Source organism: Grus americana, chromosome 3 (assembly GCF_028858705.1).
Source record: "Grus americana isolate bGruAme1 chromosome 3, bGruAme1.mat, whole genome shotgun sequence".
NCBI classification, from domain to species: domain Eukaryota; kingdom Metazoa; phylum Chordata; class Aves; order Gruiformes; family Gruidae; genus Grus; species Grus americana.
In genome coordinates, this window is record NC_072854.1 from 75,584,873 (window position 1) to 75,611,040 (window position 26,168).

A 26,168-nucleotide genomic window follows, 5' to 3' on the forward strand; every position below is an offset into this window, starting at 1 on the left:
CTGAAGTTTAGACATCAAAATACTGTGTTATATTCCAGTTTTAGTTATGTAATTATCAAAAGCAGAGGGAAAACATACTCTTAATTCCCCTCAGTGCTTTGTGTTTATACTTCTAAAGATCATATTAGATTTCTTAGACCTGGCATCATGATATATTTTCATATTCAGCTGATGAGCCATACAAACCCTTATGTTTTTCAGATTCACTCTTTCTCAGACCAAAATCCCTTCACCCTATACGTGTATTTACTATTATGCAGCCATTATGGAACATAGTTTATTTGCTTACACCTTGTTTATCAAAGTACTCTGTCCCAGATATTGGACAGATTGTAAATTAGGAGAGGGTGAAGTCGGATGAAAGTCATGTGCTGAGAATTTTTCAAGTGTTCATTAGAAATCACGCAAGGTGTTACTTAGTAGACAGAAAAATGTGTTTCTGTTACCTTTGTCTGCAAAGAGAGGAAAAATAGTAATCTTTGATGCAGAGACTATTTAGATTCATTTTCATATTTTTTTCAGCCTGCTAATGACATTCACACTTCTGAATTTGTGATGGATGAACACACATTGTACATATTAAAAACACAATATAAGTAAGATGGTGCTCCAGACCAATCAAGAGTTGCTTTCATTACTCACCACTAAAGTGGGGGTGAGCTGGGAGGAGGATGCCCTTCTTCTGCAAGAAGCAAATAATGCCTCTCAGTGGAGACAGGATGTCAGGGTTTTTGTCTGATCAAGTGCAGCAGTTTATACTACATAAATATATTACTTATATAAGAACAGTACAATATAACAAGAGTTGTCTTCCTCCTGGTTGTCTGGTAAAATTCTAGTTTGACCTCCAAGCATTCAATACTTCAAAAATACTACTTTTGCAGTGAAATGCTGCAAAAGCTTCTGTGGGAAGCTTCTGTGATGCAAAAGTTACCACAACTTTTTCTTCTCTCAGAATTCAAAGGAGGGGAAATAAAATAAAAGCAGGGCAGGGACATAGGGTCAGCACCCTATGGTAACAAGCAGAAACACCTTAGGCTTCAGAAAGAGATGAAGCCTCTTAGGGTCTACTGCTACAATTATGGAATAGCTGTGTAGCATGTTAGACTAAACAATAATCAATTAATGAATCCTCTTCCCCTAAATTGTAAGTTTAAAATTGTCCTCTACTCATTGCATGTGATCTCACACACACAGAAAAAAAAAAAAAAAGATTATACTTGGTTCTACTGCATAGGTTTCTACTGTAGACTGATCACTGCAACAACCACCCACTTTCTAAGACAATAGCTTGATAAGTATAATTTCAAGTGGCAGTGGTGGCATATGCAGTCTTCAGCCACTCATTTCCACTACTACTACTCATTTCAGCTGTGCCAAAGAAAATCCTTGCCACACAGTAAAGTTGATTGGAAAACCGATCTCTGGATTTATTTTATTTTTTTTTCCTTTTTTCTTGCTGGATTATTATTAACCCAGACTACTCCTTAACTCAGTGAATGATGTGAGTACATATTAACCTGCCTCAAACCCTAATAACAAAAACATCAAAATCCTTCATATTGAATAAAAGTGGTGGGGCTGAACAGACACAAGGACAAGTTTTCATAGTGAGAGTCAAAACAAGCCACAGAGAAGATAACCGTCCTTTAAAAAGTACTTGTTATTAACATCCTTCCAGGCAGAACTGCCAGTCATTAGAGTGGCTCTTTTTCTTTTTTTTTTTTTTCCCTTATGATAAAAAAATCTGTTTAACTTAATCACAGGTAAAACTTGTCCACATATATTCTCAATACATTTTTCCTCAGTTGTCATTCTGCCATGAAAATATTTGCTGCAAAAGAAGATATCTGTCAGTTTGTACTTGGCTTCACAGAGTTTGCAGTCTCTGGAAAAACACACCACTTGACAAATTTTAAAAGGCCTTACACACGTATAAACTATTCTGTAAAGTCCAGCACAACTATTAAAGCCCTGTACATATCATGTACAGTAGTGAAAAAAATAAATAAAGAGTAGCATTAAAAAGCTCACACTATTGCCTTGCTTTTGACAGTAAGCCCATCCTGAAACCCTGTCCCAAGCTTAACAGATTTAAATTGGCATGCACCCCTTTTATCTCATTATTCATTCAGACTGGGAGATGTGGATCATTAAGCTGGGTACTAATTTGTTCCTAAACTGCACACATTCATCATTAGTTGGCAGTGAAAGGTTGATCAAGTCAGTTGTGGAATACTTCTGTGACCCTCCCACGAATTGTATATTTTCTGCATGAGTTACTCAAGAAATTCTCTAGAAGTTATTTTAACAGTTTTAGTAGCCATTATGTTAAGCGTGATGATTTCTGTCGTCAGGTTAGTCACAGAGGTATCTCTGTCATATTCACAAAGCATATTCTGTACTTTGGACCCATGTGTTTGGTATTAATCTTCCATGTTGTATTATAAAGGGTATTTGTGTGCTGTTCTTCCTAAAAAGATATCTCTGATGGACTATTAGACCAAATCAGAACTCAGACTCTGGTATTGCACAGAATGATGTCTCTTTATGGGGGACAAACGCAGTTGTCAGTAAGGGTTAGCTAGACTGTGTGTGAGGAGGGGGTTACTAAGATATTAATGTAATAGCTAACATTCTTACATTTCCTTCTGACTCAAGCTTCTCTCTCATGAACAATTTTAAATATTACAGCACAACCCATTTGCGGTAACTTAACCTGTGCCTCAGATGATTTTTCATGACGAAGAGAAGATATTCTCAGTAATAATTTGGTGGATGAAGAACTACTAAAAGTATGAATTATCATCCCATTTTGTGGCAGCTATGTTTTTATAAATAATAACTCTATTGTATAGAAATATTTTTATAGAATATATGGATATGAAAACATTACAACAGACTGGGAATTAAATGCACTTCCAATGCATAACCTGCCCAACATTCTAGTTAAGAAAACTTCTGTTATGGAAATTTTACAGAGACTATTTTTGCCCTCTCATAGATCTCTGAAGGTTTTTGCCAGCTTGTAATAATTTGTAAAAATATTAGCGTAACAGAAGTTAGAGACAGGAATAACATAACTCAGCTTATTCACTAAGCAAAATTATTTTGCTAGAATACATATCAGATGCTTATCAGCTCTTAGTGTAGTTGTATTTTTTGTTTAATAACTAAAAGAAATCATATGTTGGGCTTTTTTGCTGTGGTATAGAACTGTTCATCCAAGAAAGAAACAGACAAAAGTTCCGGTCTGTGCATTGAAATGTACCAAATGACTGATTTACCTGATTTTTCAGAGGGAAGAGAAATGCTGGTTTTTGTAGTATCCAGAATAACAGCCAGCCCTGCAGAGAGTGATGGGAGGATGCTGGTGCTGAGATCTAAACGAGTTAGACTTTCAGGTTCTCTTTCCAAGGCTCTTAGAACACCTTCAGCATGGTTATCGTCTGTCTCAGCATGGCCATCTCCTGTCTCATCCTTGTTCTGACTGTTCTTCTGTGGACTCTGAACAATATGAACGATACTCTGCTGGGCCAGGTCACAATTCTGCAACACAAAAGCAAAATCCCAATAAATAATTAATTGTGACATAAGGGACAAAATCCATCTATCTCCAATTTGTTATTTGTTAAACGGTTTCCAAGCCATTTTGTGTAGAATTTCAGTGTGGTAATGGAGTTTAAAGCAAAGTGACAAGTGTAAATTGCTGGAATTAGGATTGCTTGCGTTGGCAAAAGGGTCACAACACTTACAAATTCTAAACATTTAACAAGGAAATGGTGGACCAGAGCCAACAGTTCTAAATAAGTCTGGTATATTGGCACAAAGGGACAACTCCAGAGGGAGCACTACTAAATCAAGTGCTAAGAATATTCAATAGATAAAATGCATTTGCACAGATAATGCTGATACATGCTCTTCGTGTAGCAATTTACAGTCACATTTGACATCACAGAGAGTTCATGACCAAGCTACTCCAAAGTATCTTTGTAAAGAGAAACAGGGAAGATGATGCTACTGATGAAGACTGATACTTATTTCTTGTCCCTAATGTAATTTTTAATCTAAAGCTGGCTTTAGATGTAGACTCGGTATGTGTTTCTCATTCCTTCCAAAGATGACATTCACCTATTCTCTTCAGAATTAGAGGAAGCTTGTGGAAGATCTCGTGACCGCTATAGTTTTTCCTGGTGAAACAAAAGGATTGCTACACATTAGCTCAAGAAGTCTCATATATACATAAGTAATTCCTCTTTCTCAGTTCGCATCACTGGTTATTCTTAAACCATCTTTCCAGATCTTATGTCTTAGAAAAAAGCAGGCTGAATAAGGATCTTAAGAGAGGTTTACCATGGTAAATTCACATTTTGTTCAGCATTTTCCAAATACAGAATAGGAAAACAAAATATTACCTTAGAACTAGAAATTACAGAGCTTTTAGATGAACTATCATTAATGAAGGGCTTTCAAGAAGGACTTGTATTGATCCTTCCACAGCACATCTTGCAACAAAAACTGTTCTTTTTTGGGTGACACCTCCCGGAGATCCACACCTAGTTCTCCAGTGTAATGAATGAAACACGTACAAACATCCACCTACAAACAAAGAAGCTTGAATTTCCCTCAAGAAAATAATTTTCTAACCCTTTTCAGAATCATTAGGTTGGTCATGTCTACACTGACATATCAGGACAGATTGCTGATTACATTTGGGAAAAACAGAAAGAGAATTCAGAAGCATTTGTCTCAGTATCTACATAATATTTTAAATATTTAGTTTGTATTTGAAATTATTACATGCATTTTTAATTGCAAAAGATTCCTTTACAGATATTTTAGTGCTGTTTATACCCTTGTTATTATCCCATTCTCTCTTCTACCCCTTTTTATCCTGTGGCCTTATTTCTGTTTAGTGGTTTTCCTTCCTTCTCTTGCATTGTTTCTCAGTACTTCCCCCTCCACCATTTCTTTCTTATGTAATGCAGTTCTAAAAGACAAAAATCTGTGGACTTTTTAAATTGAATTTTTAATAACACACTCTCTCCTTAGTGAAGCAGTAATCAGCCAGCAGAGATTTGTCAGAGCAAGGACACTGCAGTATTAATATTCAAACAAAGCAGTTATTAGATTTCAACTTTAAAACATTATGTTGACATTAAAGGCCTCCTTTTTTGGTCCAACTTGTTGCCCATAACATTTTAACAAGATCCATTTAAATAGCTTAATAATTCATTCATTAACACAAAATCCAAAACACGGCTGTCACTCTAAAACTTCTCCAACTAAGAATACTGCGTAATATTAAAGAATTTAATAACAAGAGAAATTAATAATGAAATTAATAACCTAGGACAATGAGAAGCTCAAAAGTGATTTGCTCAGTTACAGCCAGAATTACAAAGGGAAATAGCTATATATGTAAAAACGCACAACCTTGGAAACCCCTAATCAACTGTCAATCAGTCAAACTATGTTTTAATGAGCATCTCTTCTGGCAGTTTTGCTTGCCTAAGCAGCCCCTGTCCTGCCTTTTATTTTTTCTTGCCATCTACTCTCCTTCTCAGTTCATTTCTTTTTAAAGTTTGCATCAGTTCCCTGATTCAGTTCACAGCTTGATGCTGTGCTAGCCACACTGAGGGGATGGCGCAGAAGAGAATGAGAAGGATGGCAAGGGCTGCTTAAATCAAAATGCCCCTGCAAAACCACAACCTTTTTCAACCACTCTTGCTTGACCTTGACTGCTGTACACATATAGATGCATGGCTAAAATCGATTGATCTTTAAAAAGTGTAAGTTCCTTTCCAGTTCTTTTTTGCAGGCTGGAGTGTATGTGGTTAGCTTAGAAACAAAGTAAGGGCTGACAAAATAGAGACTCATCTTATATACTATTCTCTCTCCAATAAGGTCAAGAACCACATACTTAAAAAAAAGATGTAAAATTTGCACTTTGGGCAATTATACATCTGTAGGACCATAGCAATAGCGTATCCTTGGATTTCACTTAATAAAAGTTTTCATTTTAAAAGAGCAGGTGAACATGTATCTTAGCTTTCTTGCATGTCTTTATCAAAAACAAGAACAAACTTTGGAACACTGAGATTACTACTGATGATTATAATGTAGGTCATAGACACAGAAAAGCTTAATTAGCAGATCCCAGGGTAACTTTTCAAAGATAGCAGCTAAGAAAAACAATCAACATCCTTTGATTTGTACACTGAGTATATGTGATATGGAAGGCACTGAGCAGTAATAAACATGGAATCACAAATCATCAGTTTTGTAACTCTGTTTCTGACTACATTTGAAGGGAATTTGGCTTGTGTTTAAATGAAAATAATTCTCAACCTTTGCCAGAAAAGCGAGAAAACAGTACAAGAAAAAAACCAAACCCAACAGGTTTGTGATCAATCATGAAGAGAACTGGAGATGTGGATGAGAATATCACCAAGTACTTCCCAGAATTCAGGTAATTAATGCTTTATAGCAGACTACATTTTGTAGATGGCAGATGGACTAGGTCTGCAGCTTTTTTCTCTGAGAAAAGAGGTAGAATTCAAACTATTTCTGTAAATGTTTAGGTTTTGCCTCAGGTTACTATTGTAACACAAATCTAAGATACAATTGTTTATGTCAATGTCACTTTCATTTTCTTCAAGCATTTGTTTTATGCCTCAGGAAACATTTCTTTTGAGAATATCTATTATTAATGATTCTAGAGATATTGTCTTGTCTTATCTGTTGATCCAAATTAATGCCTGTGATCCATGTTCCAAAGGGAAATACTGCAAGTGTATCTTTCGTAGATTATGAAGTATCTCCTTGCACGGGAGCAAAGGGAGCCGAGAAGATCCAGAAGTGATGAAGCCCAGTATTAAGGACCAGTTCGTTACAGAGAATGGGTTTTGGCCAACTTGGAAAAATGAATTCATAGCAGATGAAATTAAACTTTTTTTTTTTTCATCCAGACCTTTTGCTTTTGTGTTTTTTTCTGAATTCTCAAGTTGAATTTCACAAGGCTGAATCAGCACATCCTGAGTGAATAACACAATATCCTTTGGTGCTGCCAGCTGTGGCCAAATTAGAAGGTCACTTCAGGAGACTGAGCTAAATTATGAAAAGGGAAAAGATGACTTTGTTTCAGTAACTCTGAAATCCTCTTGTGCTGACAGATTTCTGTTTTGCATCTTCTTGACAACGTATTTTGATAGTGACATCAATACTGAAAGAAGTGTTCTCCATCCAGCAAATATATAGCCCACTAGAGAAGTCATATTTTCTGAAGTGCAATACACTTTATTTTGAAATGGTTTATTTAAAGAAACACTAGAGCAGAGAATAGTTTGAATTCAAAGTTTTGGATGTATAAATGTATAAAAGCTAATTTCTTGTGGTGTTTTGTCTTGAAAAGGAATTTGAAATATTTTCATTTTGTGATAACCACCAGTTGGGTTTTTTAAGGTGTTTGGGGTTTTTTTATTACCTACCAAACTCAAAAAGCAAATGTTCACACTCCACTACCTGAGATCCAGTTCAAACTTCTTTTATTGTCTGGAGAGCCACATCTTTGCCCGTGACTCCCTGGGGCCTATAGAGTGGAAACAATAATAGTTTGCCTAATTGCTCCCTATTTAGATTAAGCAGATGATAGACTGCTTGATGCCACTCAGTAGAGATTCACACAAGGTAAATGCTCAAGAAAAGGTATTTTAAACTTCTAGGAACGGTCAACAAGAATCAAAATGTTGGCTTTCCAGTTAGGCTTTTTCTTAAGTGTGCTGCATTTCAATACCAGATGGGAAAATAAGGCAAACACTTTTTTCTCATTAATCTGCAGAATTAATGAAATAATAGAATTAATAAAAAAGCTCTGCAGAGTACCTATAGCACAATACACTTCTTCAAACCCATGTAAAAGTCCAGATGGCACACCAACTTTATTGGGAAAATCTTTTCCCATGGATAGTGTAAAGAGACATTAAAGGTGACCTTCTAAACAGAAAAAAAAAAAAAAAAAGCATATGAAGTTCCCAGAAGAAAGAAAAAAAACCCAACACCAAACCTCACTCTACTATTGCTCTAACCCTCTCACAACCCAAGGACAGAGACCAAGTCTCAAAAGCAGCAGACACAGAAAGGAAATCAATTGGAAGAACAACAACGCTATTTTCATTCCCTGAACACAGACCAATGACTCAAAAAAGCAAGAAGAAGAAAGCCACAACAAAAAAATATCCTTTGTTACACAGGGAGCAAAAGCTGAAATATTAATGAACTTGAAAGTAGAGATTACCTAAAATAAAAAATACAGATATAGTATTATGTTCTGTTGAGCCATGATGGTCTAAGAAATGAGAAGCAAGATTCGCAAGAAGACTTAACATCTTTTATTTAACCAGTTGATACAGAAAGAAAAACCAAATAAGCTTTTGGGCTCAGAGACTCTTCCACAGGTCATGGCAAGGGGAAATCTGAAGGGAAATTAACCACTATTAAAATAATGAAGCAAATCAGCACCCTGATCTGATATTGCCATCCATTTATGTGAACCCTGTCTGCTGAGTGGCAGTGAACTAAATATTGCTCCACATGGGGCAAGGGAAAAAAGCCAACGCACCACTGGGCCTAAATTACACAGACCACTTAGCAGTTAAATTTCAGCAATCAGAAACTACTTGCTACTTAATGATGCTGTGGAATACATCTATATTTGACTTCAGTTCACCTTTTGAACATTTTCAGAGTTATACATTACTGTACTTGTTTAGTATTCAGAATATTGTGGGTGCTAAGCAACACCTAGAAGGAAAAATAGATGTATTATTGAAATTATTTATTCAAATAAATGTGATGAACAGGTAGAAAATCCTTCACTTTTAGCAGAATATTTGTACCCTAATTTTTATAATCTCTTCCTGTTCAGTTCTTGCAGCAGTTTAAATATTGACCATGCCAAAGAAATAGAATAAAAGGAAAGAAATAAAAAATGTGCTATGAAGAAGGATTAATTGCTTTGTAAATCCAAAACCTAGTATCATTTTAAAGACAACTACTAGTGTTCCAAAGACAGACTATTGCAGCAAATGAAGGAAGGGAGCTTTCAGTTCAGCAGGTAACAGTGAAGCTGAGAGTAACCAGATGCAAATGAGTGATGTAGAATCACTACATTTTTAACACAACCAGTGGCAAACACCAGTGCATAGGAGGCAGGCCTTTGGCATATTAAGATGCTGGAATATAATAAATAGCCTTGCTTTAACAGGAAATGAAACAATATATCTTCAACACACCTTTAAAATAAGGATAGGACATTCTTAATGTGATATGATCCTTAAAACTTCTTTCTGCAATGACAGCTAATGAAGATGGATACAGTAAACAGCAATATAAATTTATTGTTTTCCAGATAAGCCACATTCATGGTGGCTCCTTTGTGAAATGGTTTTTTTACCTCCCACTTCTTCCTCCCCTCCCGCCCTAAATTTTTGTCTGTGTATTTGTATCCTTTTTATTTTATCACATTAGCAAGTCCAGGGATAACTTGAAGAGTCCCAAGTCTGGAATAAATATGGAAAAAAGTCTGAGAGTTTTGTTACTTACAGACTCTTTGTGAGGAGATGAAGCTTATATAGAAGTGTGGTACTTAGATGGGAGCCACGGGAGAGATATCTGACCTGTCGGTTTCCTTACCACCTCCAGCCATTAGAGGTAATGAGATGTTATGCTACCTCATTGGGCATTATAAAGGTCATCACTTTGAATTGACTGACTTCACAGTGAAAGTTCCTTTTAAACACAGGTATACTTCATAGAATCATAGAACGGTTTGGGTTGGAAGGGACCTTAAAGATCATCTAGTTCCAACCCCCCTGCCATGGGCAGGGACACCCTCCACTAGACCAGGTTGCCCAAAGCCCCATCCAACCTGGCCTTGAGCACTGCCAGGGATGGGGCATCCACAACCTCTCTGGGCAACCTGTTCCAGTGCCTCACCAACTTGACCAACATACTTGACTGGATCATCTCTTCACTCAGCAAAGTCAGACTCCTCCAGCCCTCACTCTAGGTTTCAGTTGCAAGTCCACTTTTGTGGAGCTTTGCACCCCAATTACCAATGTAAGAAAATGATGATAGGTGATTTTTGTGATCCTATTGACAGCAATAATACCAGAAAACCACTGGCCCAAAGCACAGCTATTCCTCCAAGACATTCTCCATTCATTGCCCTCCTGGGGAACAGGAATAAAAGGTAAGTCATTAAAAATCAGTGACACCACTGCAACTCTGTTTGAGTGGCAGGGGTATCTCTGCCGATGACTCCTGGACTGTGACATCTAAGATGGGGAGAAGTGCAGAGAATGTTAAATTGGCCTTACAGAGGAAATGGAAACACAATGATTGCTCATTACTACTGATTTATTTTTCATGTTACACAAATAAAGTATGCTAGAAGCTGCCAAGATACTCAGATTTTCTCCTTTTGACAAGATAATCACAGTCCATGATATCTATATAAAGGACAAAAATTTCGAATTACAATGTATCTGCTGAATTTTCCTCAAGGGTGGAAACTTCAGAGCCTTACAGGTAAGAAATGAACACAGAATATATTTTTTCAAGTCTTTTCAGAAAGGAATAGACTGATTCCCAGTCACAACCTGCCTTGGAAGATGCCTCCTGAAAGATGAGATTTTTGCGGTCATATCTTGCTAATGAAAAAGTTTTTCTCCATCACAGAAGCCTAAAGTTTGGGCTGATTCATGTGATGGGAAAAATCATTTCTGTGCCATGAAAGAAGTGAAGGGCCAAAAAAAAAAAAAAAAAAAGAAAACAGAAGTTGGTTAAATCAGTGTTTGAAATGTGTGCTTTAGGACTGCAACCAAAACCCAAGCAAATGTTTCTGAAAGACATTCCCATTATAAAAAAGCAAAACCTTCTTCAGACAAACCTAAAAACTGGGGATTTGGTTGAATTAGTGTTCCTAGAATGTTCAGTATGTCTTAATTTCAAAATAGACCTTCTGACATTATTCTTTATTACTCTCTCTCTCTCTTACATGGTACGTTTTTTTTTAAGTACTGGTGGTCTTTGCAGTTATCTTCTTAAAACCTCACCTTCATTGAGACATAAGGTAATAAGCTGTTTCTTACCAAGATTTTTTACAATCCCACATTGAACACAATACACTTCGGACTCATTTTAGGGACTGATAAAGTGACCCACACTGATGAAGTGTGATGCTTGCAAATTTTTGCTAATTTGACACTCTCAAGACTCTCTGAAACTTTCATCCCACAACACAACAGCATTACAAAAAATCTTTTGATACAAAAAGACCTAGTCTGGTGTTACCATACTGCAAGTATGATAGACAGTTTCTTTCTTACTCTTTGAGAACGGTAAAGCAAAAGGCAAAATAATGATTTTTACATAGACAAATGAAATGTGGTGGAATCCAGGAAGGGCTCCTGAGAAACAAATCAGAACCACTCTATAACCTCCCCTAGAGAAACAGACATGTTCTGAGAAGTTGGCAGAGTCCTGATTGTGTTTGCCAATTGATAATTCAGGATTAGATCAAACAGTAGGCATAGGAGCTGTATTGGTATATATTGCTACATATTTGCTCTTCCCGTGAGACTGAACTTTCTGAAAACTTCTGTAAAGACTCTGTCCCATATGCAAGTGCCAGGTGAGAGGAAGAAACTCCATCTACCCTTTGTACGGAAAGATAATGCTAAGAGTCCTGAGACATTTACTTAAAATCATAAATATTACTGTTGCTTTGAATTTCCATGTGAAACACGATATAACCACTATGAGAACTGCTTGCTACTTAATTTCTATCAGGTACTTTTTTTATGTAATGCCATACAAAAAGGGTTAATCCATACACATTCGAATTAAGATTCCATTATTTTTTAGCAAAGACAACAATGGAAGTTGGACAGGAGGAAATAGGGAGATATTGTGTGATTTACTACAGCTCCTCCAGCTAGTGGTCTCTCCATGTAGCAGGAAGCCCTGACTAGCCTTTACAAAAATAAAATTCTCTGATTTACAGCATAACACAATAGGTCTCTGCTCTGAATGACACTCTTTAAAGAGAAGCACAAGACTTATGATTTTATACTGACTAGTCCCTTAATGAGTGAATAAGTTGCTGGAAATGGATATGTATTCAACCAATAATATTTAAACTTTCTCACCCTAAATTTAAACTAACTCAGAATTCCCCCTCCTCCTTCACTTACAAACCACTTTAAGCTTCATTTCCATCTTTTTCACATTATAAGACACAAAACTTGAATGTTACTTTCTAGCTCAGTGGAGGGAACACAGACATAATTCTTAGTTAGGAACTTTGCAGGGTTGTTATTTTTTGCACACAATCTAAGAACTTAGCAATGCTATATATATATATATATATTTCCAAATGGCGTTACTAATACCACAACATTATTAATATGATAACTTTTCTTGAATGTAGGCCTTCTAGCACAAATTCCCAAAAGATAAATTAATCCTTAAACTAAATAAAAATGTTTTATTGGCAGCATATGAGAGAGTTTGCAACATTAAAATACCTGCTTAGATTATTGTTATTCCCTTTAAAACACTGCATAATGATCTGTAAAAGACATAGAAGGCAGCCAAAGTTTTTGATATTATGTTTACAAAGCTATTAGTATCTCAACAGTGACATTAAGAGCATATCATGCTGATATAAAATGGAAGAGAAATACAGTCAAATGAACACTAAATTCACATGAAACTTTTCTCCTCAGTAAATGAAAATTTTTTTCCTACTAGTAATTTCAAGTATCATGCACTAACAACAACGTATAAAATCTCAATTTATTATAATGTCTGTATAGAAAGTAACAGATCAACGAAAAGTTTATAACACTAAATTAAAAATGAATACAGTTAAGTTTTTGTGATTGCTTCTTGCTTCCTAAATGCAGCTGAGTACACCTCATTATTATTCCATCTTCTGCACTGAACTACCTGGTGGAACCTACACTCTCTAAACACGTGTTATCTCCAGCTGTAAACATAAAATAAGAAAGCTTATTATTTACCAGGTATGGATCATTTTTTCCATTGCTCTGATTTCTTCTCAATCCACACCGAAAAAGAACAAGTAACAAGTTTATACTGTAAAATGCTTGAATGAATTACATTTTAGCCATATTTTATTCTGGATTAAATGGTGATAAATGGTACTCAGAAAAGCTAAGAAAAGGTCTCATAAACTAGCATCGTTAGCAGTCTGCAGCATGGCCTCAGGACTGCGGACTATATGTTGTTTGATTAACATAAGATTTAATTTTTAATTCCTCTTCCCTTTAAATTCTTCTTTAACTTTTCTCAGCCAAGTAGAAGCTGCCAGTCTGGTCACACTTCTCCATCTTCACTTAACATGTACATTAAGCATTAGCGAGCATGTGAGGAATAGGCATAAAAGTGGCCTCACACAGACACCCAATACGTGTCAGGACATAAACGAGACATAAATTGTATTTGAAAAAGTGGAGAGTCATTTACTACGCAGAACTCGGACAACATCCTAAAGGCTTCTGTGGTCCCTCGTGCGGATGGGGGGACTACAGTGGCAGCTGTAGGGTTGCAGAAAGGAATTTGGGAAATTCCTTTCTCCAAAGAGATCTGAAATAATTCCTACGTATAGTTAATACTCCACTGTGGAAAGTGAATTTTCATATGACTTTATTGCCTAGTGCATCAAAAGTTGAATAGCTATAAATATTTATTTCAATTGCTTCAACTGGTCATTCACAGATGTCTCTTTCATGCTTTATGGCCAGAACCTGTTATACATCTCAACCAAAGAGCACTTTGGTCTTCTACTTATCCCAGTGCATGCATCTATATATCAGTTTGAGCAGCTGCTATGAAAGCAGCCATAAATAAAGCCTAGTGGGCATCCTCAGTGGGCTTGCTTGGTAACTTGTTAACTCACTAGTATAAACATGGACAAAATATTTTCCAGAGCTTTCCCTGATTTTACCTGAAGGTTTGCTTTTAACCTAATAGTTACTATATCAGGTGAAAATGATCTTAGATTTGATTTTTGGGATATGCCTACTAAAAATATTCCAGCGGGATAAACAAACCTACTGGGCATTGCTGGACAATCTATGCAGTGCAATATCATGCAGTACAGCTACATTTCTAACTGCAGTTTACTTTGGGGAAGAAAAGGCTGGGAAGAGTTTGCTAGAGGTATAGTTAAACATGTTACAAAATAGCTAGCTAACAGATTCTTCACAATCCCTAATTGTAAGATACATGCCATATCAGAAAACACTCATAAAATAAAATAAAATAAAATAAAATAATCTCTACACCTAGTACATGTGGGTATAGTTTGTCACCTCTTTCTTTCCCATCCCATATGCAATGACATCTTATTTTAAAAGGAAGAACACAAACAAGGTGAATGCTAAGAAGATATAATATAAAAAATTAAAATTTGCTATTAAAATGAAAAGATCTTTTGTTTTACTTTTAAGTAATCTGTGTGATTTTTTAAAAAATGTCTAGCATAAATGGAAAATTTGACATAAATGTGAATCCAGACTCATTCTGCTAAATAACCAACCTGTATATTAAATTTACCACTATAAAAGGGAGGTGAGAAAGCCTTGTTGAATCACAGATGAAAGATGGTTTTGAACATCAGAACAAAAGAATAATGACCCATAAAAAAAGATAAAGGAAACCTGCTTTAAGAGTTTGCTTTTATCCTTATCTGGGAAAAATCTTTAATTCCCCCCTGAGGCCATTCAATTTTAAGATAGAAATCTCCAGTGATATAGCATCAAGCTATAGGGAAGTTCAGTATTCAGATTTAGTTAGGAAAGCATAGATTATTAAGACAAATAAGGTTCCTGAAAATTAATTTGAAGATTTTTGTATCATGGCTTTCTCTCTTCTGCATGCATTCAGTTTACAACATGTCACACGCTTTTTATAGATGTGTCACGGATAAGTTCTAACTCTTACTCTGAACATCCAAAAAGTCTGGAATATGTAGATCTTTTCATGTGGATGAGAAACTGTGTAATTTGGATTCAGATCAAGATTCAGATTCTCAAAACACATGCAGGAAGAATGAGAATCTATGAGAATTCACGGGGAAGGGATGTGTGCTGTGAAATTCAGTGGTGCCAAGGCTGCAAGAATTTTAAGTTTTCGTAAGATGGAAGTTTCTTCAGATCGGTCAGGCTACGCTTGCATTACCGAGCAGCCCAGCAAGCACCCTAACTTGCATTGCCAAGCAAGGCAGACCAATAGAAGCAGCTCTCCACAGCAAAACAGTTGGTGCCGAGCACCTGACACCCAAACTAGAGTTTGGGGACTGAGGTTTTTGGGGTGGGTGGCTTTTCTGAGTTTAGACTACCTCTAGTCTTGCCTTAATGACTGCACGCTCTTTTGCAACTGGAGGGCAGTAGGTGAAGTCCTGAAATTAATCTCCCTGTTTAGTTTCATTCAAAAGGCATCTACTTAATTCACTCTGAGGATGCTCCATGATGCAAACAAAAGCAGGGTAAATGGGGATGATCAGGAGATCCATTTCCACTCCTGTTTCAAACTAAGACACTAGTGCACGCACATCCTAATTGCCTAATTCTGAGCTCCCATCAAAGGCATCAGCAGACACATTTCAGATTATCTGAGGCAGGGGGTTACTACTGTTATTTAAAGGCAATACTTTCATTAAAATTGATGCCCACAACAACTGGCTAGTCATAGAGTTTTGTGCAGTGATTTGCTGGAAGTTACATTTACCTAGGTTTAGTGAGACTGAAGGAAACAGATAAAGGTACCATAGAATGACTAAATGAAGATTAGTAAATGTGTGATGCCTTCTGTTTAGAACTAAAACCCTTCTGCTTGAAAGATTTGTTGACCATTTTTCTTACAGGGTGGAGATTCAACAGGTTTTACAACAATTTTTAACTATTTCTTTCTGCTGATGTATCTAGTAAAACCACGGTAATGGTTTCTTCAGAGGATCAGACCTGGTTCACTCAGCTAGCTCCACTAAAAATCAATTTTAAAAATCTACTATTTCAAAAACAATTGCCTTGTTAACAATTGTGCCAAGAAAGCATACAAACGCCTGTAAACTTTCCTTAGCAATGGGAATTCAGCTTTGTAAGGCTGGACTTGGAAACCATCTTTGTCTTAGAGCTGAACAAACAGTACAGTATGGACACATTTTAAAGCTGGAGAACAGGTAATTCAACTACGCAATAAAGGGAAGAAAAAAACCAGGACAAAGCCAATGACTGCCACACTTCAATAAGAAAAAAGCACAGAGACTACCAGCAGGGCTTCTAGCTCTTTGTGACAAAGATTGTCACATCAGAACGCAGCAAGCCTCGTCCCTGTCTTTTAGCATGCTTTTTATCAGAGTGGATGGCTACTCCAATGGGTAACACGCAACCCTTACCCTCACAGCGCCTCTTTGTGTTAATTATTATTTCATGGTGTGAGAACGCTTTCCGACTTCAGCTGGGGACTGGCTTTAACATTCATGGAATTTTCATCTTACTGAGAAGTAAGAGCTGACATTGCTCTTATCGCTGCAAGGGTCAACACCATAATTTGAGGTACAGATGCTACAAATTCAGCTTCCTAAAGCTCTTTGATCTTGTCCAGTCTCAACTTAGGTCCTTCTCAAAAACTGACTGAGAACATTCATGCCAATGATAAGCACAAAGTCACATTTATTTTTTTTGTTTTCCTTTTGTTTTTATCCTCTTTGCCTTGAGTGAGAAAAGCTCAGAAGTGAATTCAATGATAGTATGTGTGTGTTTAGAAGCACACAGTTAAGAGAGTTTATATTCACATGCTTTTATCAGTGTCCACTCCATGCTAGATTTGGCTGGCTGCAGTTAACCGGATGTAAAACTGAAACCATCACAAGTCTGGCATAAATTATCCTCTTTTCTTCAAACAAGTTACCACTGGAATTGAAAATAGAAAAGATGCAAGGGAAACAGGGATGGGCTGGTTTGAGTGGATAGGGAAGGCCATGGATCTGGGAACTTTCCGTGTTTCTACCAAGGGAAGGAATTTCCCTTATTCAACACTGAGATATTTGTGTAAGTTAAACACAAAGGACAGCAGCTAGATCTTTTTTAATTTGCAAATTTCAATAATTTTTTGCATTTTTTTATCTCTAAAATGTGTGGATTTTTTTAAATTCAGTTAGAGTACTGAAACTCAGTTTACTTGGTTTCTAGTGCCAGTAGTATTCTAGGGCATCCACGCCTTTCATGCCTTTAGGTAAATTTGTACCAGCAAGAATTCCTCCTCTTCAACTTTTTTTTCTTTTTTTTTTAAGTACAAGAATCAAACGTATACAAGTATTTTAATATAGCAAACTCACAAAGAAAATAAGATTTTCAACACGATTAGATTGATGAGAAATTACCAATTACTGCTTTCATTTGTCCTGTGATTGGGAAGGTGAAGGAACAACAAATGAGGCCAAAAGATGCAATGTTACTTGCAAATAATTAAGATCATTGCTCAAGTTTTGGATGCTGTTTGCCACAGGGCACTGCCAATTCAGTATGGCTTTCTAGATATGGCAGGATGTGGCTTTCACATGAAACAAGCAGGATGAGAGCTCCATTGGGCTCAAGCTGCATATTTAGATTTTAGCACTATTTTAACTGGTCTGGAAAGGCAGCACCCAAGCTGCGTATTCAAGTTCCAAGAAGCTGCACACCCACACCCATGAATCAGAATTACACAGAATCACAGAACGGTAGGAGTTGGAAGGGACCTCTGGAGATCATCTAGTCCAACCCCTCCCCTGCTAAAGCAGGGTCACCTAGAGCAGGTTGCACAGGATGGCGTCCAGGCAGGTTTTGAATATCTCCAGAGAAGGAGTCTCCACAGCCTCTCTGGGCAGCCTGTCCCAGTGCTCGGTCACCCTCAAAGAAGTTTCTTCTCATATTGAGATGGAACTTCCTGTATTCCAGTTTGTGCCCATTGCCCCTTGTCCTGTTGCTGGGCACCACTGAAAAGAGTCTGACTCCATCCTCTTGACACCCACCCTCCAGATATTTATAAACATTGATGAAATCCCCTCTCAGTCTTCTCTTCTCTAGACTAAACAGCCCCAGCTCTCTCAGCCTTTCCTCACAAGAGAGATGCTCCAGTCCCCACATCATCCTCGTAGCCCTCCGCTGGACTCTCTCCAGTAGTTCCCTGTCTTTCTTGAGCTGGGGAGCCCAGAACTGGACACAATATTCCAGATGTGGCCTCACAAGGGCAGAGTAGAGGGGGAGGATAACCTCCCTCAACCTGCTGGCCACGCTCTTCTTAATGCAGTCAGGATACCACTGGCCTTCTTGGCCACAAGGGCACATTGCTGGCTCATGGATCCAAGCTGCCTTAGAGCACTTGTACATTTTGAAAGGGATTGAAGGCATCTGTGCAGACATAGCTAATAGATCTAAGAGGACATGGAGGGCTCAAGGTACAGGCTATCTGGAAAACAGCTCAGTGTAGAAGCTGACTTTATCTAGCATCCTGTGAAGAACCCAAAGACAACTGGGAGATGATTAAGTGTTTCACTGTCCTGTGTTGACAATGCACAAAACCCAAAATTCAGTTTAAGAGACAGCATGAGGTATTTTAATATAGAAATGGAATCACCTCTTTTGCCACAGATTTCTTTGCTATAAAACAAAAATTTGATTTTGTAAGCATAGGCTGCATGGATAAACTGTCATTATGATGCCACTTAATTATGGAAGGAAAGTTCTATTCAGTAACAGGGTATGATTGCAAATGGTGGAGATGCCAAAGCTCCAGCAGTTGCTAAAGGATCACTCATCCACAGTACTTACAGTACACCTCCAAGGATACACCATGTACAGTACCTGTAGCAAACTCAGACTGTTCATAATTTCTTTTTTCTGAATGCTCCTTATCTGCCAGTAGAAAAGAGACCAGAACTGTTTTGGGGCCAGGCAGCCACGTCCTCTGTCATGGTACTAGGTGCACTTCCAACCTCTTGCCTGGCCAACAAGTCACATATGGGGTTTTAGAACAATCCATCCTCTGATGTGATCAGCAGTCCCTGACCACAGCTGCACTCTGACCACAGGCATGCACCTGATTGTACAGCAGCAGACGTTTGCCAGTATGTGCCTCCTTCCACACAAAATTATGCACTCCCACCTCCACCCCCAAGAGTATGGACATCTCTGCCTTAAATTATCCAGGAGAGTTAAGCTATCAAGTGTTAGTTCACAAGGAGAATGAGCAAGGGACATGAACACAGCTTAATGGTCATTTGTGAACTTGGACATTCACCTGTCTGTGATCACCTGTGCATACATGCAATATATTAACACCACTCTTTAAAAGGAACACATAAAAATTACTGCAAAATTAAGAAAACTGGTAAGGCAAATTATTTAGGTATTAATTAAGTGTAACCACATTAATTGTATCTGATTTCCTTTTCTCTATTAATCAGCAATAGTTTATATTTCTGTTGGAACTTTGTTATATACAAAATTGCTGCTATTTATAACTTTTAAAGATACAGCCACAGGACACTCATAAAAACTGTGGAATTTTGCCCTATAGAGCTTTATGTATAAAATTTTTTCCAAAAATCCTGAAAAATCATAGAGGTACTACTACAGGGGGTCAGTGTTCTTACAGATGAGACTACTATACTTGTAAACCTGTGCTGTCATTTTCTGACAGAAATGACCAGTGAGAGTTCCCCCACTGTACCTGAGGAGGGGGGGAAAAAGAACCCTCAGAAGAAAAGGATAAAAGGCATATTTTCCAAATTACATTCTAAATCCTTAAAAAACTTCCATTCAATGTTTGTATTAATCATAATACATCAGTACTGCAGGAGCTGTGGCACAACAGAGACCTTGTGGGATGAGGAATCCTCTGCCAGCTTCTGCTGCCCAGGACGTATGCAGAACACAAATGCACATAGAACAGATTTATCTTAGTTTGGCTCAGTATAAACACCGGTGCACCACTTAGGCGGGCAGTGTTGATATACTTGCAAAGACAAAACGATGCGATTCACTATTAAAAGCTGTCTTCTAATGATAAAAAAGCAGCTAATTTTAATCTGTGCTCCACAAGTTGCACAAATCACTGAGTGATAGAGATGAAAACATAGTTATACATATTTAAGTTACACTTGAAGGTTTCTCTAACTGAACGTATGCAAATGCTTGAAGCCCAGGGACAGCTCTTTTTTGCACTCAGGACATTTACATAGCTTTCCAAGCTAATATTTAATCTAGTATTCAGTAAAACATCACTAATTACTTTCATAAATTCCTAACATCCTGTGAGATGTCTTTTCCCTTTGAGCTGCAAAACAGAATCTTCAAACACCTTCCTCATCAAAATAACTGCAACGATTTTCACTCTACAGTACTTCTAATTGTAAGAAAAGATCATTTTTAGTTTTAATCTTATTTCTTAACACTGTTTTTTGTAATTTTAAAGAATACTAAAATGTTATACTTTAGCAGGAAAAATTTGGGGGCAGCAAGGAATAGGAGGATTATGATACAAAGTTCGATCAAATAATCTGATAGCCACAGAGGGTGACCCATAAGGGTCTGGCTCGCTCACTATCAATTGCTTCAAGGGAAAATTATAAGAAATTCTGCAGAAGGCTGCTACAGCGAAGTTCGCCCATGGAAAGTTTTTTACCCTACACCTGTAATATTTGTGTGAGGATCCATTCATTTTCTAGTCTTTCTAGATATTTTTATTATTTGTATACAGATGTGTAGTTTTATAAATCAAATGGAAAATCTCTAGGAAACCTACTGCCTTCATCTCCAATGGGCCTGTCAACACGGTAGCTGTAATGATGTTTTTCCTCAAACTACTGCACTCATACTATAAACTCCCACTACATGATGCACACAAAACAGCTGAATGAAAATTTCTAATCTATAGTCACTTTATAGCTGTTATTTTATATATGTTTATCATGTCCCTTCACTGATTTTCTCTCTCACATAAGTAGTTCAAGTCTTTTCCTTTTCTTCTCTCATAGAAAAGTTTTATCTGGTACTAATGATTGTAAATGGCTCACAATTCCCCCCTCAGCTGATATTCTGATCTTACCTCAAGCATTTGATTATTGTAGCAGCCCTGCTACGTGTCCGAAAAAAAAGCACTAAGAAGCGTGGCAGCATCTGCAATGCTAACGTGTAGACTGAACAGTAATACGGTGTGGTCCAGTATTAATGGATGATGCACCTCTGCTTCATGGAAACCTATTCTTCCCCTGCTCTTCCATTTTGTATTTATTTTCCTGTTTGTTTAAACTGGACATAAAATCAAGTCCCACATGACACAAGAATTCTACAGGAATATTGCAGAATACCTACATAAGTAATTTATTTTATTGATTTAAACCCATAGGGTCTATTTCATGGATTTTAAAAAAACTAAATAGGGCAGACTGCCCTGGCACCAGTCAATGTAATTTAACACAAATCCATAAAAGAGGATTGATCTTACCGAGCTTATCTCTAATATGGTTTACAAATACTGACTCTTAGCGTGTTAACTTAGGCCCTCTTTGCTCTGAAAGATATTTTTATGCCTGCTCTCATACCAGATGGGCACACAAGTATCTTATAAAAGATGACAGAAAAATTACATTATATAAAGTTTGGAAGAGGCAGACTAATAACAAAAAAGAAAAAGAAAAAGAAAAAAGAAAAAAGAAAAAAAAAAAAGTAATGAATTTTCCTGAACCAATCTTGTATTTCATGACCTCATCATGCAGAAGCTGCCTATCTATTTCGCAACAAGCGATAAATATTAAAATGAATTTTTTCTGCATGTCTTATCAAAAGCTTCCAATATCAATTGTTTTCACAAATGTTTTCTCCTGCAAGCAGTGAATGCCTCTTCATCAATCTTTTATCAAAAGCAATCTTGTTCTGATTTCAGTCTTATCAGAAAAGCTTCTCTCCTTTGTTGTTCTTTTTTTTTTTTTTTTCCTTTCTTGGCAGAAGGTACATGAATATCATTTTACACTTGACTGTGGCTGCATCTCCATCGATCAGGAAATAAAAAGTCTGAAGGATATGTCATGACCCTTCAGAGCTCCAAACAACAGAAACATATGTAGTGATTCCACTGTGCCCGATAGTGACAAAGGAGGAACGCATGTGTGCCTACACGAATGTGTTAATATTCCTTTTTCCAAGGAATTGTTCCATTGCCAAATATTTCTAAGAAGAGAAAACAAAGATATAACAGAGGACTTGGTTTCCAGATGTCTTCCTGGCATGTCCATCAAAGTTGAAAGAGAATATATATTATCAAAATACTAATACAGCAGCTTGGGCTTTCAGCCTTACTTGTCGCGTGGGCCATGCATGGCAGGGTAGAGGGGTCTGTGGTGGGAGCTGTGCAGGAAGAGGCCATGAGCTGCCCTGTACAGTGCCACAGCTGAGCCCAGCCACTTCTGGAACAAGTGACAGCAACACATGGTGTGCCAAAACTGCAGCCAGGCAGGTTAGCCAGTGGCACCCCAACTATTTATGAAAACTTGCTGCCACCGGGGTGAGGAAGATGCTCATGGAGACAGATGGCTGGAGGCATGTGGCTGAGGAGACAGCTGGAGATGTGCTGCTGAAGGTGCTGTGGTGGAAACACAGCCAGAGGCACCCTCTGAAGGAAGGTCCTCATGCCAAAAGGGGGTATTGATAGGAGACTTCAGCCAACAGGCAAGCTACGCCAGGGTGGGGAGATCCCTGAGGGACTCAGCCCATGGGCACCCCACACCGAGGAGGGACATCTCTGAGGGACTGAAGCCCACAGGTGACCCATGCCAGGCAGGGACACTAAGAATGAAGGAGAGGCAAGGGGAAAGTAGCAAGGAGTGTCAGACAGAAACCATTATGTTCTTGACTCCAACCGCCTGTGCTGCCCATCGCCTCACCAAAGAGACCGGGAGGGATTGAGCATAACCTGCAGTGAAAATAAGGGGACTTCAGAATAGGAAGGGGGAAGTGAGGTCTTTACTTAAGTGTTTGTTTATTTGTTTATGTTTTCTTTTTTACTCAATACCCAACTCAGTGATCAGAAGTTTGTATTAATTGACAATAAATTATGTTTACTAAAATTGTGAGTCTAAAATGTTTTGCCTGTAAGTCTTGCTTGACCTCCTTGAACTCATAATGTATTGAGAACTATTCAGTCTGAAGGCTCATTTCAAACGTCACCCAGGGGCTGTGGAGGAAGAAAACATTCTGAACAAATACCACATGTTTTCTGCTTCTAAAGCTGGACAGCAACCAAGGTTTCAATGTATCTGGGCGAGATCCTCAGTTTGTACAAATAAATGTAATTCCAAAAGGCTCACAGCACACCGAGGCCAATGCACAGTGACAGAACTCCAGAACAGAGTGAACTGCTGCAGCAACAAAAGTTTGAATATATAATGATTTCCATGGTAGAGAGGAAAAGGCTGCAAAATTACCCATTTCTGACTCCTGAGAGAAAAAACAAACCACAATAACCATAAATAAAACCACCTTAAGAGAAAAGGAAAAAAAATTACAAATGAATTCATGGGCAAATGACTGGAGGCTCGTGCTCCCCACACAAACGCCATGTAGGTGTTTGCTTCATAAGTATGCATGAGCATCAGGTTGCTCCTGCCACTCACAGACAGAATCTTGTCTGGAATATGCCAGACAGAGAAGCACTAAGGAGACAAAGTGCTTCCTTTAGATGAATCCATAAATGAAATTTATAGATGTAGAGACAGACTATACCTAAGCTGCTCCAACCAGGTTCTCAGCTCTTGGGCTGCTAAAGAGGGAAGTTTCATGGTAGGAAAGCATTAAGCTGAATCACAGGAGAAATGTTCCCAGTGACAGGATCAACACAGATCTTCACCTTGTGTCACGGTATCTTCTCACACAGGCAATACACATATGAGCATAGATGAAGACAGCCAGGAGGACTCAGTCATTAGGCACATAAACTGCTGGGTTTTAGGAGCATGTTTTGACTTGATGCCACTCAGCACAAAAGTGGCAGGCTTGTAGCCTGTCAGGAGAATGCTGGAGAAAAGCTGATGATTTGTCAGTGTTGACTGTGGGATGAAAGATTCCAGAGAGAGAGAGGGGGCTATTTTGTCATGAGTGGCACACAGAAGGTGATGAAAGAATGATCATTCACTCTTAAATAACAAGGAAACATACAACGAAAATGACAGGGATAACATAAAGACTGAAATTTTCATACAAAATTTTATATTTTATTTGTCTGTAGCTGCTTTGCCTCAAGGTGCAGGGAGGTTGGGGGCTGTGTGTGTTTGATGGTTAGAAGGTCACCAGCAGACAGGGAAGTAGATCATTTATCTCTTAAAAAACCGCACTGTGTGAGGACTCCTTCCTGTTATGCTGTTTATACTTATTTGTGGTGTTTTTTTTAAACTATTCCTATATCTGGCAGGATGTCTACAGGATAAGTTGGCAGATTTGGTAAAGATTTTTCTTCCTAGGTGAGATGTTGATAATGTAAAAGAAGAAAAAGTTCTCTTTGTAAACAAAGCTTAAATATGCCAAATGCAAACATTTAACATTTTCACCATGTTCCTGATGAAAAGAGGAAAAGTTTTGCTAACTGGAGGCTGGAGGCAAAGTACATTATGATCCTTTCTCATCTGGAAGTTATCAGTAGCTATCAGGTTAAGGCTCAAGTCTTCCACCATTTCTTCCTAAGGCAAATCTCTCAAAATGCCTCCCCTTTTGATTTTCTCATGTAACATGTCAGTAGCAGATTTTGCAATCAATGGAGAAGGTCTCCAAGATTTGAGCAACTGAAGTAAATATGCTAATTTTTTAAGAAACTGTCTTTGTGGATGACATGATGAGAAGCAGATGAGTCACTAAAACAGTATTCCATTTTTCTGCTGACAGTAAATGAAAGAAAACCTATTTCTTACAATATTTCTTTTCAAATCACATTAAAGAATGTAGAAGATGCATTTTTATAATGATCCTTAAATTACTGCAAGATCCAAAATTGTTGTGCCTTAACCTTAAGAAGGCTTTAGTGTTTTAAACTAGTACTAGATAGTTAATCTATGATTTTATGCAGAACAGACAAAATGGTAGAGCCTACTGATAGTATAGAATCATAGAATCATAGAATGGTTAGGGTTGGAAGGGACCTCAAAGACCATCTAGTTCCAACCACCCTGCCATGGGCAGGGACACCCTCCACTAGACCACGTTGCCCAAAGCCCCATCCAACCTGGCCTTGAACACTGCCAGGGAGGGGGCAGCCACAACCTCTCTGGGCAACCTATTCCAGTGCCCCACCACCCTCACAGTAAAGAATTTCTTTCTAACATCTAATCTAAATCAACCCTCCTTCAACTTAAAGCCATTACCCCTTGTCCTATCACCACACTCCCTGATAAACAGTCCCTCACCAGCTTTCCTGTAGGCCCCTTCAGGTACTGGAAGGCCGCAGCTAGATCTCCCCAGAGCCACCTTTTCTCCAGGCTGAACAATCCCAACTCTCTCAGCCTGTCCTCACAGGAGAGGTGCTCCAGCCCTCTGATCAGCTTCGTGGCCCTCCTCTGGACTCGCTCCAACAGCTCCATGTCTTTCTTGTACTGGGGCCCCCAGAGCTGGACGCAGTACTCCAGGTGGGGTCTCACAAGAGTGGAGTAGAGGGGCAGGATCACCTCCCTCGACCTGCTGGTCACACTTCTTTTGATGCAGCCCAGGACACGGTTGGCTTTCTGGGCTGCAAGCGCACACTGCCGGCTCATGCTGAGCTTCTCATCAATCAATACCCCCAAGTCCTTCTCCTCAGGGCTGGTCTCAATCCATTCCTCACCCAGCCTATAGTTGTGCTTGGGATTGCGCCGACCCACGTGCAGGACCTTCCATTTGGCCTTGTTGAACTTCATGAAGTTTGCATGGGCCCACCTCTCCAGCCTGTCAAGGTCCCTCTGGATGGCATCCCTTCCCTCCAGCGTGTCAACCACACCACACAGCTTGGTGTTGTCAGCAAACTTGCTGAGGGTGCACTCGATCCCATTGTCCATGTCACCGACAAAGATGTTAAAC

At 38.3% G+C, this 26,168-nt stretch overlaps 1 protein-coding gene across 1 annotated transcript in view; it reads right to left on the reverse strand.

Moving 5' to 3' along the window:
• Positions 1-26,168, reverse strand: part of LOC129204553 (E3 ubiquitin-protein ligase parkin-like) — a 405,002-nt gene that overhangs the window by 143,755 nt on the left and 235,079 nt on the right. Inside the window, exon 3 of the mRNA XM_054820775.1 lies at positions 3,288-3,549. Within this exon, the coding sequence (XP_054676750.1) occupies positions 3,288-3,549 (262 nt within the window). The remainder of the gene's footprint in view (positions 1-3,287; positions 3,550-26,168) is intronic.